This window comes from Zalophus californianus, chromosome 4, assembly GCF_009762305.2.
Source record: "Zalophus californianus isolate mZalCal1 chromosome 4, mZalCal1.pri.v2, whole genome shotgun sequence".
NCBI classification, from domain to species: domain Eukaryota; kingdom Metazoa; phylum Chordata; class Mammalia; order Carnivora; family Otariidae; genus Zalophus; species Zalophus californianus.
This window is the reverse complement of record NC_045598.1, coordinates 35,853,130-35,868,649: the sequence shown is the minus strand read 5'-3', so window position 1 is coordinate 35,868,649 and position 15,520 is coordinate 35,853,130. Positions and strand designations below refer to the sequence as shown.

The window sequence follows — 15,520 nt, the reverse complement described above, 5'->3', positions numbered from 1 at the left end:
AAAATAAATAAAAGATTTCCTTGGCCCAGGAGAACTCTTTTGGTTCCTCAATGAGACATATAAGCCCCAAGTGCTCCAGCCCAGGGCCTGGCACATGGAAGATACAATATATGGTAATTTTTTTCTGGCTGAAGTAGGACTGTCTGTTGTATGTTTAACCTGCCCATAGCAATAACCATCCACTATTAAGCTCTGAACTTTTACAATTCCTCTGCTGCTTCTAGAAGGAAATGAATAATGGCCAAATAACTGTTCACCTCAGGCAGAGAAGGAAACAAAAAATCACTCATGTTGCTAGATAGAATGGTAAATGCCAAAAAATTTTGAGATGCTCAGCCAGCATGACACAGCACGTTTCCAATTCTTAGCTGCTATAATGTACAAGGGAGTTAATAGGATGGTGGTGGTGGGAGCTGTGATGGGGTCAGAAAGAAGACAATATATTTATTTATTTATTTATTTAATTTATTTTTTTAAAGATTTTATTTATTTATTTGAGAGAGAGAGAGAATGAGAGATACAGAGCACGAGAAGGAAGAGGGTCAGAGAAGGAAGCAGACTCCCCGCTGAGCAGGGAGCCCGATGCGGGACTCGATCCTGGGACTCCAGGATCATGACCTGAGCTGAAGGCAGTCACTTAACCAACTGAGCCACCCAGGCGCCCGAAGACAATATATTTATTACATGCTCCTACTTTTTTTATTTTAAAGATTTTTATTTATTTATTAGAGAGAGAGAGAGCATGGGGGGGAGGGTCAGAGGGAGAAACAGACTCCCCGCTGAGCAGGGAGCCCGACGTGGGACTGGATACCGGGACTCCAGGATCACGACCTGAGTGGTCGTGAGACCGCGAGAGCCCTACAGACCCAATGGAGCCACCCAGGCGCCCACAGGCTCCTATTTTATATCAGGTGGTCTGTTGTGTCTTGGGGACACAGAGATGGGTGTAACCCCAATCTTACTTTCCAGAAAGTCTAGCAAGAAGAGGTTGGCATATAAACACGTAAAATAGCTTAGCTATTTTGTACAGCTTTTGTCCATACAGGATATTTTTGGGCACAAAGGAAGGAATGATGAATTCTGGGGATGAGCAAAAGCCAGAACAACTTCAGAGGAATTCTGGGGATGAGCCAAGGTCAACTAGGAGGCAACAGATTCTTCATATTTGAACAAAAGCCTGAAGTCTTGAAACAGTGACGCATTGTTCTGGGTGTTACAATCAATCTAGGAGCAACGAAGAATTCCAGCAATGAAAGCTAACGTTTCTAACGTATAAGAAGAACTATGAATTGTGCTAAGTAAAAAACAAAGATGATCTCAAAGAATTAATAGTATTCCCGTTTTACAGGTGAGAAAAGTAAGGCTCTTGCCTGAAGGCCACACATAAAATGACAATGAGTTTTAATTCAGGAAACTGACTACAGAGCACGTTTTTTAAAACCACAAACCAGAGGAGTGAAACAATCAGATTTCAGAGATTCCCTCCAGCAGCTTTGGAAGTAGGCGGGAGAAGGAAAGCGGCAATCCTGGAAATCAGAATAATGAAGGAGATAGATTGTCTAAATACTGAGGCAGCACTAGGGCAGAGGCTGTGGGGATCCGGGCTGTATATTTGGGAAATACTTGGAGAGTTTTCAGTGCTTGGTGTGGATTAGACGTGATCCTCTGTAGGTCAACAGGACCATAACCCTGGTCTGGGCCTTGAGGGGAAGACGCACAGGGTACCTTCGCAGAGATCCCAGATTAACCGAGGAGCTCGGCTTTGGAGACACTCGCTCCGGGCTCTCCGACCCCAAACGTCGGCAGCAGAGAGGGGTATCTGTACCTTCCGTGCCCGAGCCCGCCCACAGCGAGGGAAAGTGCTGAGTCATTCTGGCGGGGCACGCTGGATCGGGGCGGGGCTCGGACTAGATCCCCCTCCTCTCTCCTCCTCCTGCACCCCCGGCCCGCTCTGACTCTCGCGAGAGCCCTACAGACTATAAAAGCAGCGGCCCGCGCGCGTTTGACGCGTCTTCTTCCTGCCTTGTTTTCGGCCTTTTTGCTCTCAGAGCCGGTAAGAAGGTTCCGCACACCCCGGTCGTCGCCTTTGCTCATACTCCTGTGGTCATACGCTACTCAGCTTGGGTTCTGTGACGGGGGAGGTGGCTGTGCGAGGTCTGATGTTCGAGAGTGTTTAGGCGGTACGCGCACTCTCTCGTGGGCCGCCCTTGCGGATGCGGGGACCTGTTTAAAACCTTAGACTAACGTCGGCTCGAGTTTCCTCTTTCCCTGGCAATCCGAGTAGAGGGCGCTTATTGGTTTGGCGTGGCGGACTCGTGGTAGTGGTGGGCTCTCCTCAGATAACCTTCCGGGCGGGACGGGTTCGGGAAGCTTCTAGAATGGACCTGGAAACTACCTGAGGCTACCCGCCCGTCGTGTGGTAGAGGTGAAGGCTGTTCCCCGGTCCTGAGCTGGGACTAGATGGGGAGTCTCGGATACTGATTACCTTCTCTGGCTTTATTTTTTGCGTGTTGCGGAATAGGGATTGTGGCGATCCCAAATTCGTCTATGAAGACTACGCTTTTTTTTTTTTTTGCTGGTGGTTTACCGAAGTGTTACGGTGGGGAGTTGATAATGCGTGCGGCAGGAGGGAACCTGAAGTGGGGTTTGGGGGCAGACCCACGGAGGCCCACACCGGCTTGAGGTCCTACGGCCTTTGCCGCGCTGAGTCGGACTTTAGTGGACGTGGGGACCACCTCGAAAAGCAGGTTTGGACAAGAAAGTCGTTTATGTTAGGCTCACACCCAATATATTTGGTCGTCAAATTGCAGCTTGCCTTATTAGATTTTTGGTAGTAAAGGTATTAAGCAGTAGAAAGTTCGCAATAATCGGTGCTCACAACGATTTTTTTGGTTGTGATATTATGCACCAAAAGACTTTGGAACGTGGAAGATTAGCTTCTTGGGTCTTTCAAACTGATGGCTTAGTGGTTTATAGAGCTCAACTCCCTGTCTTTGTTGACCTGGGTGAATCCAGCGTAGGATTTCTTTTCTTAGCAGTGAGTAGTTTTTTTGTTGTTGCTTTTTATTACAGTAAGTTTTTTTTTTTTTTTAAGTTTAAGTAATCTCTAAACCCAGCATGGGGCTGGAACCCAAAACCCTGAGATCGAGTCACATGCTCCACCAACTGAGCCAGTCAGACTACCCAGCAATAAATAGACTCTTGTTCTACTTACTATTGCTCCAGAATCCCGGCCCCGAGATCAGAAACCCATTTTTGAAAGGACTTCTAGGGCTTAAACACAACCCCTAAGGTTTTGGAATTGAGCATATGCTGGAACCCTGGTCTTGTGTCTTGGAAAGTTGGATTGGCTTTAGGGTTGTGTGCTCTGTTGGGCAAATGTACCTGGAGAAAGGTCAAGTGTGCTTCCTAAATTATGAAGGCAGATGGAAGGTGTAGTCCAGGGAAAGGGCAACATGACCACTTACAGAAATCAGGCACTATGGCATTGTTCATTTGGGCTCTGGTTTGAGGCTGAACCATTCTCTGTGCTTTTTATATAGTGAAACTACAGAAGAAAATGCCATTGCACAAATGATAGTAAAGAAAAAGCAATAGAGGGTTACTTCAGTTGAAAAAACTGCTTTTAAATGAAAACAAAAGCTGATATTCAGAGACTTTTTAAGAGAGTGACGCTAAGAACACGGGAAGGTGGAAGGAACAGAGGGAGAGGAGGGGAGAGAATCTCAAGCAGGCTCCATGCTCAGCCCTGAGATCAAGAGTTGAGGACCCTTAACCTCCTGAGCCACCCACATGCCCCTGTAATGTCTGATTTTGTTTCAGAAGTTGGAAAGCTCAGTTTATGCGTTGTACTAATATGAAAACGTATATACTAAGGTCACTGGACATTCTACAGCTAAGTGTCCTCTAAGTAGAAGAAGGGTGTTGGTTTCCTAGAAAAATAAGGCTTGTGTCTAATTCACTTCCTCTTTTATCTCCAGCTGATAGCAAGATGTCTTCGGGAAATGCCAAAATTGGGCATCCTGCCCCCAACTTCATAGCCACGGCTGTTATGCCAGATGGCCAGTTCAAAGATCTCAGCCTATCTGACTACAAAGGTAAGAGTAATTACATTAGATTCATTAAAATGGAATTATTTTACAATTTAGGATTGCTCATTAGATTTCTGTATTTGTTAGGTTTGATTGGAAAATGCTGTATATCCTAGGTCATAGTCTTCAGGGTAGGAGCATGTTGAAGGTAGTGATTAACAACCATGGTCAGTGATAGACACCCTAGATTCAGACTGCTTACGGAAAAAGCCCACGCTTCATTATGCCTGGACATTCTAGCTCAATTATCTTCTCAGTACTCAATTGTATTACTGTTTTGGGCAATAATCTCATGTCATTGAAAGCTCATCTTCAGAGCTTAAACTGTTTAAGTTTATGAAATATAGGGGCACCTGGGTGGCTCAGTTGTTAAGCGTCTGCCTAAGGCTTAGGTGATGATCCCAGGGTCCTGGGATCGAGCCCCACGTTGGGCTCCTTGCTCCGTGGGAAGTCTGCTTCTCCCTCTCCCACTCCGCCTGCTTGTGTTCTCTCTCTCATTGTGTCTCTCTCTGTCAAAAAATAAATAAAATCTTAAAAAAAAAGATATATATGTCAGAGCTGCTGTATTATTAGGCAGAGGCTTAGGCACATTCCCTTGACTGTTAGCCCCAGGAGAAGAGTTGATGTTGCAGTTGGAACAATTCTCTTTCCTGTGATAGTTTCATGCAGACGCTTGGCCAGCTCTGATGAGGCTCTTCCTTTTTTTTTACCTTGCAGTCCTGGAACAGCAGGGTCTTTTGGGATAGTTGATACACAGATTCCTTGAAGTGCAAACCTGAAACTCAGGTGTTAAGTGTACCTTTTTTAGCGGCATAGTAATTAGTTCCTGGACTCAGCTTTTGGGTAGAACATGTGACTAAGGTTTCCTAACACTTCACACTTGTTTTGAATGAGAAGCAGTTAAGAGGGGCCCTATGGAGGGAAGCTCCCCTGGCAAACAAGGTAAGTAGCACCACAGGGAGGTAACCCTGGCCCAAGGGTAAAGGCAGGTAGAAAGACTGAGATTTAGAAAAAGCTGATCTCTCTCCTCCAGGGCTTGACCTGCTGAGGCTTCAAAATGCTTGTTGGGTAAAGCCCTGAAGAAGTTGTTTAGATGAGTTCAGAGTTTCTAGTGATTCTGGTTTTCAGAGTAAATGTCAAAAGGAGCAGCTTATTTTGACTTTGCCCATTGCCGCCACCTGCAAACGAGTGAATATTTGGAACTCTTTTCAATAACTCAACTTACTAGTTATGGTGAGAGGCTGCTTGGCCAGTTGAAGAGCTACTTCTACTGGTAATCTGAGTGACTTCAGTAAAATTTAAACTAGAGATCCTGTTACCTTACTAGGACTTTTGGAACTTTTGCCTCAAATTTTTTTCTTGTCCAATTAGGCTTGTTAGGAACAGGTTTGTGGTGATTTAGATGATCACTTAAACCTTACCTGTCCCATTATTGTGGTTCATTGTGAAAGAAATGCCAAAGATTCTGGTTTCCTCTTTTTTGGTCTTTTTATTGACTTGCAGGACAAAATCCAGCAATTGAGCTTTACCTGTGCATTGTATGCATTGACATTTATCTAGTAGGTAATTGCATCCTTGGTCTTGCTTTTCTTTATTGGAGAACTTGGTGTTTGTGCTAATTTTAACTATCTAGAGATCAAAATCAGACTGAGCCGTGTTTATCTTATAATTGGCAGCTAATGGGGAGGCAGGAAAATAAAGCACAGAACTGACAGGAAGTTTTTTTCATGCAGGCTCTCCTACCACAAGATGTTCTAAATTAGCTGCTAGGAGACATCTGTGTTGAGTCTTGGCATTTAGCAATTGTTGTCTCCCACCAACTTTAAAGACTTTTTTTCCCATAGGAAAAGTTCTTTAGGTTTTTTTTTTTAATTGTGGTGAGAACTTTTTTTCTTTTATAAAGAGATTTTATTTGAGAGAGATAGCTAGAGAGGGCAAGAACAGGGAGGTGAGGGAGGAGCTGACTGCACGCTGAGCAGGGAGCCCCATGCAGGGTAGATCCCAGGACCTCAGGATCATGACCTGAGCCGAAGGCAGATGCTTAACCGATTGAGCCACCCAGGTGCCCCTAAGATTTTATTTTTTAAGACTTTTATTTATTTATTTGACAGAGAGAGAACACAAGCAGGGGGAGTGGGGGAGGGAGAAGCAGGCTTCCCGCTGAGCAGGGATCCCAGGACCCTGGGATCATGACCTGAGCCGAAGGCAGACGCTTAACAACTGAGCCACCCAGGCGCCCCCTAACATTTTATTTTTTTCAAAAGATTTATTATTTTTTTAAAGATTTTATTTATTTGACAGAGAAAGAGCGAGAGAGGGAACACAAGCAGGGGGGGGGGGGAGGGAGAAGCAGGCTTCCCTCTGAGCAGAGAGCCCGATGCGGGGCTTGATCCCAGGACCCTGGGATCATGACCTGAGCCGAAAGCAGACGCTTAACGACTGAGCCACCCAGGCGCCCCCTAAGATTTTATTTTTTTTTTTAAAAGATTTATTTATTTTAGAGCAAGAGTGTGCTTGCCTGTGCGAGGTGGGGGAGCAAAAGAATCTCAAGCAGACCTTCTTTTTTTTTTTTTTTTTTTAAAGATTTTATTTATTTGAGAGAGAGAAAGCACATGGGATGGGGGGAGGGTCAGAGGGAGGAGCAGACTCCCTGCCGAGCAGGGAGCCCGATGCGGGACTCGATCCAGGCACTCCAGGATCATGACCTGAGCCGAAGGCAGTTGCTTAACCAACTGAGCCACCCAGGCGCCCCAAGCAGACCTTCTTCTGAGGGTGGAGTCCACCTTGAGATTATGACCTTACCCGAAATCCAAGAGTTGGATGCTGAACACACTGAGTCACCACGATGCTTCAGGATTTTAAGTACTCTCTACACCCAATGTGGGGATCAAACACACAACTCCGAGATCAAGAGTTATCAGGGGCATGTCGGTTAAGCATATGACTCTTGATTCTGGATCAGGTTGTGAGATGGAGCCCACGTTGGGCTCTGTGCTGGGTGTGGAGCCTGCTTAAGATTCTCTCTCCCTCTCCCTTTGCTCCCCAATCCCTTCCCCCAAAGCCATCGCTCCACCAGGTGCCCCTTGGTTTTTATTTGTAAAGCAAGGAAGTGTGTTTCAAAGGTAAACTTGTGGCTCTCCCCCCCCCCCCCCCAGGAAAATACATTGTGTTCTTCTTTTACCCTCTTGACTTCACCTTTGTGTGCCCCACGGAGATCATTGCTTTCAGTGACAGGGCAGAAGAATTTAAGAAACTCAACTGTCAAGTGATTGGTGCTTCTGTGGATTCTCATTTCTGTCACCTGGCATGGTAAATCTCTTGGTCAATTTTGCCTATGAACTTTGAACTCAATAGCAACTGGGACTGGGGGGGTTTGACAAAAGACTTGCTCAAGTATTGCTTTGTAGCTCCTGATGGAAGGAGTGCAAAGGCTCTCACTTCCTCTTGTTGCTCTCTTATTACCTGGCAGCAGAGGAGAAGCAGCTTGGGTTGCAACTTGAGTGTACCCCGGTGACCTAAACTATCTTCAGGCACTCACTTTACTCTGGGAAAAGTTTGGTCTTTGGGGGAAATTAGATTAGGAATGCTGAAAAAGGGAAGGAATAGATACAGTTAATCCTTTTGCTACACAAGAGTTTGAATGTGATTGTGTGCTTTTTGCTCTAGGATCAACACACCCAAGAAACAAGGAGGACTGGGACCCATGAATATTCCCTTGGTATCAGACCCCAAGCGTACCATTGCTCAGGACTATGGAGTCTTAAAGGCTGATGAAGGCATCTCCTTCAGGTATATTCCTGCCAGGGGGACTGACATTTCATCAAATTATCTAATTGACTTGATGGCTTTTTGGAGAATGGTAGGGCCCTGATCTGTAGACTCCTTTTTCCTTTCATTGTGTGTGTGTGTGTGTGTGTGTGTGTGTGTGTGTGTATGTGTGTGTTTAAGATTTTATTTATTTGACAGGGAAAGAGCCAGAGAGTACAAGTGGGGAAATGGCAGAGAGAGAGAGAAAAGCAGGCTCCCCAGGGAGCAGGGAGCCCAATGCGGGGCTTGATCCCAGGACCCTGGGATTATGACCTGAGTGGAAGACACTTAACCAAACTGAGCCACCCAGGCACCCCTATTTATTTATTTATGTATGTATGTATGTAAAGATTTTATTTATTTGACCGCGAGAGAGGGAACACAAGCAGGGGGAGTGGGAGAGGGAGAAGCAGGCTCCCCAGGGAGCAGGGAGCCCAATGCGGGGCATGATCCCAGGACCCTGGGATTATGACCTGAGCTGAAGGCAGATGCTTAACGACTGAGCCACCCAGGCACCCCTATCTATCTATTTTTATTTTTATTATTTGATTTGATTTTGTTTTTAAGTCCTCTGTACCTAATGTGGGGCTTGAACTCTCATCCTCGAGATGAAGAGTTGCACGCTCCACTGACTGAGCCAGCCAGGCACCCCCATCACTATATAAGTTTAAAGTATACAGGATAATCCCATATCATTCTTATTCCTTCCTCCTCCCTTCCACATCCAATGTGGGGCTCTAACCCACAAATCCCAAGATCAAGAGTCACAGGTTCTTCTGACTGAGCCAGCCAGGTACTCCTCGTTTCATTATTTATGCAGGAAGACAAAGCCAGTGCAAGTCTGGGAGGCCAGCACGTTTTCATTCCCACTGCGTCTCTGTTCTAACAAAGCGATTTCTAAACCTGTACTGCATATCCCTCAAACCTTCAATCTCTTCTTCCCAGGGGCCTCTTTATCATTGACGATAAAGGTATCCTTAGGCAGATCACGGTAAATGACCTTCCTGTAGGGCGCTCTGTGGATGAGACTCTGCGACTGGTTCAGGCCTTCCAGTTTACTGACAAGCATGGGGAAGGTAAGCCAATCCACCTGTTGACTTTGACAACAGAATTGTGGTAGGATAGGAAAGATGGCAGGAACAAGGTCTACCAAATAAAAGTACGTCTGTTCAAGAAGTTAAAATCTCTGTAGTGGGTTATGGGGTGAGGTAATGGAAAAGCTTGGGAGGAGAATATATAAAGGCTTTTTGTTCTAGCTGCATAGTTTGTTTCTGCCCTGCTCATTTAGAATCACTGCTGCAGCTTTTAACTTATTAAAGGAGTGTAGGAGGACCTCAGGTGTGTATAAGATCAAAAAAAATGTTTGAGAATTACATCTAGAGATACAGCATGCCATTCTTGACAAGTGTTTATTGGGAGAACTTTTAATTCCTGTGATCCATATTTGTTTTATTAGTTTTTTTAAAAGATTTATTTGAGGGACAGAGATTAGTGAGAGCACAGAGTGGGGAAGTGAGGGAGAAGCAGCCCCACCTGAGGCTTGATCCCCAGGACCCTGGACCCATGACAGCAGACAATCAACTGACAGAGCCACCCAGGTGTCCCTAGTTGTGTGTTTTTTTTTTTTTAAGATTTTACTTATTTGACAGTACAAGCAGAGGGAGCAGCAGTGGGAGAGGGAGAAGCAGGCTCCCCGCTGAGCAGGGACACCCCCCCCCACCGGGGTTCCCAGGACTCTGGGATCATGACCTGAGCCAAAGGCAGGTGCTTAACCAACTGAGCCACCCAGGCACGCCCCCCCCTTTTTTTTAAAGATAATATATGACCAGTTTTGAAGTTTGGAATATAAAAGGACTAAGATAACTTGCCCAAAGACTAGACAGATATAGCTCTAATACAGTCTGTTTTTTTTTTTTTAAGGTTTATTTATTTGAGAGAAAGTGCATGTGAGCCGGGGGGGGCGGGGTAAAGGGTGGGGGAGGAGCAGACTCCCCACTGAGCAGGGAGTCCCTGAGATCATGACCTGCGCTGAAGGCAGCTTAACCAACTGAGCCACCCAGGCACCCCTGTTTTTATATTCTTAAATTACATTGTATTGTGGTGGTGTTAATCATATAAGAATTAGAATCAGCAAATAACCAAATTATATAAATGTTCATGTAAAAAAATTTTTTTTTAAAGATTTTATTTATTTGACAAGAGAGAGACATAGCAAGAGAGGGAACACAAGCAGGGGGAGTGGGAGAGGGAGAAGCAGGCTTCCCGCGGAGCAGGGAGCCCAACGCGGGGCTTGATCACAGGACCCTGGGATCATGATCTGAGCTGAAGGCAGATGTTTAACAACTGAGCCACCCAGGCGCCCGTTCATGTAAAATTTTTTTTTAAGGAGTAGTTAGGGCTTAGAGTGTTTGAGATGCAATATCAAGGTTCTTCATTAGATGTTTCAGGATCAAAAATCATTTTATAAGTTTGTCCTTTTTTTAAAGATTTTATTTATTCAACAGAGACACACAGAGAGAGGGAACACGAGCACGGGGAGTGGGAAAGGGAGAAGCAGGCTTCCTGCCGAGCAGGGAGCTCGATGCGGGGCTTGATCCCAGGACCCTGGGATCATGACCTGAGCCGAAGGCAGACACTTAACGACTGTGCCACCCAGGCGCCCCTATAAATTTGTCTTTCTAAAATCTACACATGATCTAGCAGATTCAACTTGGGGTTTTTATCTAGCATTTGCTAGAGTGTAGGCCTTGTGCTATTTCTCCAGCAATATTTTCATTACAGTTTTGTGATAAACTACTTGATCCCAGCTTTTGAGTTAGTAAGGCTGTAGCTGTTTGATCTTTTTTCCGCTCATTGGTGTATAGTTGTTGCCAGAATGAGACAACCTTACCCTAAGTAAGACTTAATTTAGTTTTTAAGGACTGAGGCTGCAAGAGCTGGGTATATGGGGGAATGGAGATCTTGAACCGCATAACCTCCCAAGCTAATGTAATTGAGGATGAAATAGTTGTGATCAGGTGCTGCTGAGGTGAGATGAAGTGCACAGGTATACTTGGATGAATTTGCCTTATCTACATCTCATTTTCTTTCTTTAGGTGATAAAAGTTAAGACTGGTTTTCGAAGGCCCATGTCAGACCTGATCTTAGGATACAGAACATGGAAGTTGTTAGAGTCCGAATCAGTGGTGTCTGCTCAGGGGACCCAAAAGTGGTGGCTTGGCTAGGGTTGGAGGCTAATAGGAATCAGTGAGCAATTAATAACCGAAGGCACCATTTGTAGAAGCATGTGTGGGCTTTACCTTAGTGCATGGAAGGAGCAGATAGCTCCTGATACTGCCCCCTGCTGGGGGATGAGATTCAGCATAAAGACAGAGGAGGTGGGCTGTGGCAAAGCCCTTTATTGGACTCCCCACTGAGCAGGGAGTCCGATGCGGGGTTCCATCCCAGGACCCTGGGATCCTGACCTGAGCAGAAGGCAGATGCTTAACCATCTTAAAAACATATTTTTAAGATTTTGTTAGCACCGGTGGAGCAAATGGAATTGAAAAATAGATTGGTTCCCTTCTTTCTCTACTCTTCTCAGGTTAGCCCAAGGAGCGTTGCTAGCTCAGGATTGTAGGAAAAGGTTGGAAGGCTATGCTTTTTCTGCATAATAAAGGTATGAAAGATTCAAACTCAGACCTTTGTTTACCAAGGGGTAGAAAGTAGTTACTTAGTGCAACAAGTAGGGCCTTCTGTCAGTCCTACCCTTCAGGCTATCCAGGTTGGCAGAGTTAAACTAAGGGGGCAAACGGGTTGCTTTCTTTAGATCCCTCAAGGGCTACCAGTGGGAAGAAGCAGCTTAGTGCTTGTGGTTTTACACAGTCCTGGCTTTGTTCACTTACTTAGCTTATTTCTTGGTATGGGGACAAGTCGTTAAAGTTTTTTTTTAATTTTAATGTAATACATATGGCATAATTTGCCATTTAAGTGTACAGTTCGGTGGCATTAATTACATACACAATGTTGTAGTGCGTTCATCACCAATATTCTTTGGATGTTTCATCCCAGACAGCTATAACCCATTAAGCAATAACTTCCCATTCCTCTTTACTTCCAGCCCTTGGTAACTTCTATTTTCTGTGTGTATGAGTTTGTCTATTCTAGATATTTCATGTAAGTGAAATCATAACACTATTTGTCCATTTGTGTTTGGTTTCTTTCACTTAGCATAATGGATTCAAGGTTGTCAAGGTTCATGCTTCAGTGGGTATCAAAACTTCATTTTTTAAAAGCTGATATTCCATTTTATGTATATATCATTTTGTGTATTCATCTGTTGATGAACACAGGATTGTTTTCACCTTTTGGCTATTGTGAATAATGCTAGAATAATGGTAAGCAGGTGTCTGGATCTTTGTTTCCAATTATTTTGGGTATTTACATTAGAAATGTAATTGCCGGGTCATGTAATTCTGTTCAGCTTCTTCAGGAACTACCAAACTGTTTCCTACAGCAGCTGTACCATTTCACATTCTCACCAGCAATGCTAAATGTTCCTTTACAACCTTGCCAACACTTTTTTTTTTTTTAATACTCTATATCCTGGTGGGTGTGAAGAGGTGTCTTTGTGCTTTTGATTTGCATGTCTGTAATGACTAGTGACAGTGAGCATATTTTTATATGCTTATTGACCATCTTGTGTTCCCTTCGGAGAAATGTCTGCTCAGGTCCTTTGACCATTTTGAACTGGGTTGTCTTCTTTTTTAAAGATTGTATTCATTTGAGAGCGAGAGCACAAGAGTGGGGTGATGAGTAGAGGGAGAAGCAGACTCCCCACTGAGCAGGGAGCCCTATGCTGGGCTCAATCTCGCGACTCCAGGATCATGACCTGAGTTAAAGGCAGATGCTTAACCTGAGCCACCCTTGCGCCCTTGGGTTGTCTTTTTGTTGAATTGTGGGAGTTTTTTTTATACACTTTGGTTGTTAATCCCTCCTCAGATATTCGACGTGTAAATACTTCCTCCCAATTCTGTGTGTTAACTCTTTGAAAGTGTCCTTTGTACAAAAGTTCTTAATTTTGATCAAGTCCAATTTAACTGTTTATTATTGAATACATTTCCAAATCCAAGGTCATGAAATTTTTTATTTTTTAAGATTTATTTATTTATTTTTTTAAAAGATTTTATTTATTTATTTGAGAGAGAGAATGAGAGATAGAGAGCACGAGAGGGAAGAGGGTCAGAGGTAGAAGCAGACTCCCTGCTGAGCAGGGAGCCCGATGCAGGACTCAATCCCGGGACTCCAGGGTCATGACCTGAGCTGAAGGCAGTCGCTTAACCAACTGAGCTACCCAGGCACCCTTAAGATTTATTTAAAGATATTTTTATTTTTATTTGACAGACACAGCGAGACAGGGAACACAAGTTGGGGAGTGGGAGAGGGAGAAGCAGGCCTCCTGCTGAGCAGGGAGCCCAATGTGGGGCCCGACCCTGGGACCATGAGCTGAGCTGAAGGCAAACGCCCAACGACTGAGCCACCCAGGTGCTCATGATTTATTTTAGAGAGCACAGAGGGGAGGGGCAGACGGAGATAGGGGGGAGAGAATCTCAAGCAGACCCCTGTTCAGTGTAGGGGTCCCATCCTAAGACCTAGGAGATTATGACCTGAGCTGAAACCAAGAGTTGGCCGCTCAGCTGAGCCACCCAGGTGCCCCCGAGTTAATTTTTCGTATGTGGTGTGAAGTAGGGGTCTACTTCATTCTGGTTACATGTGGAAATCCAGCTGGTCCTAGCACCATTTGTTGAAGAGCATTTAAGGTTTTTTTAAAAATACGTATGTGAATCATACATAAAATTACTGAGGAAATATAAATGCCCATTCACCCACCTATCTACTGTTAACAAATTTTAATAGTTGTGTTGCCATATATATTTTAGACAGATTATTTCTAGAACAAAGCTTATAATTGAAGCTGTTACTCTTTAAATTTCAGGTGCTACATGAACAAATTTAGGTGTAATAGTATTAGGGCTGTGGTAGGGATTAAATAACATTTATAGTTAGCCTTGCACTAAAAGGCTTGAAGGATCTCAGACTGTAGCATAGGCTTCCTGGTTCCAGAGTGTTCAGCCTTTTAAGGTATCAGATTTGGTTTTGAGCCCTTTGTCCGTTTGTCTCCCATTTGTTCACGGGAGGAAGGTGGAGCTCACCACTGAGCAGGTTATTGATTTAATACTTTTCTCTTGCAGTGTGCCCAGCTGGCTGGAAGCCTGGCAGTGATACCATCAAGCCTGATGTTCAGAAGAGCAAAGAATATTTCTCTAAGCAGAAGTGAGCGCCGGGTCGTTTTAGGGCTGGGCTGCAGTGGGTGGCCATGAAAACAAAATCTCTCTTGTATTATTGTCATGCTTAGAACATAAGACTTTAGACTGTGCAGATGTGGTATGGGGACAGGACAGGCCTTTTCTGCAGGGGTTGGGGAGGCCAGCCTTTCTTTTCTGGAGAGAAGGGCCTGAGCTGTTATGGGGCAGGCCAACTGTATGTACAGTAGCAGGGCATCACGTTTTGTCTTTTGTTTCTATTAAACTTGAACCGAGACCTTGTTGAGTCTTCATTTTGCCCGTGGGGGGCGGGGGATACTAGGCTTTTGATTTTGAGAGGAATTTATGCTCTGCTTTCTTTTTTTAGGAGAAAATGAGGGTGAGAGCTGCCTCAGAATCAGAAAATTACATTGGGGGCAGGGGGATATGCAAGTAGACACAGGAAAGGGAACTTGAACCAAGGTGGTAATTTCACTATATCTGGGGGAGAAAGCAAGACCTGCAGTGATGTTGGCTAAAGCATTGCAATCTGTGCTATAGGTTAAAGCATAAATTGCAGGCTTTAGATTCAGGCCCCATGAGATTATTTGGACATTTACCTTTACACTCCTGGGAGTGCTATGTGAGAACTTGAAGCTTTGGCCTCTTATGATAAATGCCTGCCTGGTACTGGCTTTGTAAAAAGATCAGAAGTAGGGCACCTGGGTGGCTCAGTTGGTTAGGTGACTGCCTTCGGCTCAGGTCATGATCCTGGAGTCCCGGGATCGAGTCCCACACCGGGCTCCCTGGTCGGCGGGGAGTCTGCTTCTCCCTCTGACCCTCTTCCCTCTTGTGCTCTCTCTCATTCTTTCTCTCTCAAATAAATATAAAAAATCTTTAAAAAAAAAAATCAGAAGTAGAGGCTTTGAAACTAAATGGGGGTGGGGGAGACAAAGAGCCCTAGTGTTTGTAGGCTAAAGCTTTCCGTATCAAAAGCACAGTGCTGGGGCGCCTGGGTGGCTCGGTCGGTTAGGCGTCTGTCTTTGGCTCTGGTCACGATCCCAGGGTCTTGGGATCGAGCCCCATGTCAGGCTCCTTGCTCATGCTAACGCACTTGCTCGCTCGCAAAATCTTTTTAAGATTTTATTTGACAAGGGGGCGCCTGGGTGGCTCAGTTGGTTAAGCGACTGCCTTCGGCTCAGGTCATGATCCTGGAGTCCCGGGATTGAGTCCCACATCGGGCTCCCTGCTCAGCAAGAAGTCTGCTTCTCCCTCTGACCCTCTTCCCTCTTGTGCTCTCTGTCTCTCATTCTCTCCCTCTCAAATAAATAAAATCTTAAA

The 15,520-nt window shown here is 44.9% G+C and overlaps 1 protein-coding gene across 2 annotated transcripts; it reads left to right on the top strand.

The window, feature by feature from the left end:
• The first annotated feature begins 1,929 nt into the window (after window positions 1-1,929).
• Window positions 1,930-14,477, top strand: PRDX1 (peroxiredoxin 1). 2 transcript variants are annotated; one of them, XM_027578668.2, is made up of 6 exons: window positions 1,930-2,053; window positions 3,981-4,097; window positions 7,247-7,400; window positions 7,758-7,880; window positions 8,844-8,974; window positions 14,129-14,477. In XM_027578668.2, the coding sequence occupies exons 2-6, from the start codon at window positions 3,992-3,994 to the stop codon at window positions 14,212-14,214; spliced, it is 600 nt and encodes a 199-aa protein (XP_027434469.1). In that variant the 5' UTR covers window positions 1,930-2,053; window positions 3,981-3,991; the 3' UTR covers window positions 14,215-14,477. The 2 variants fall into 2 exon arrangements, with proteins under 2 accessions (XP_027434469.1, XP_027434478.1); XM_027578677.2 differs by lacking the exon at window positions 1,930-2,053 and adding an exon at window positions 2,729-2,747.
• The last annotated feature ends 1,043 nt before the right edge of the window (window positions 14,478-15,520 follow it).

Coding starts and splice junctions, on each gene's coding strand:
- PRDX1 (XM_027578668.2), top strand. CDS start 3,992: ATGTCTTCGGGAAATGCCAAAATTGGGCATCCTGCCCCCAACTTCATA. Junction 4,098..7,246: donor CAGCCTATCTGACTACAAAG/GTAAGAGTAATT, acceptor CCCCCCCCCCAG/GAAAATACATTGTGTTCTTC. Junction 7,401..7,757: donor CATTTCTGTCACCTGGCATG/GTAAATCTCTTG, acceptor TTTTTGCTCTAG/GATCAACACACCCAAGAAAC.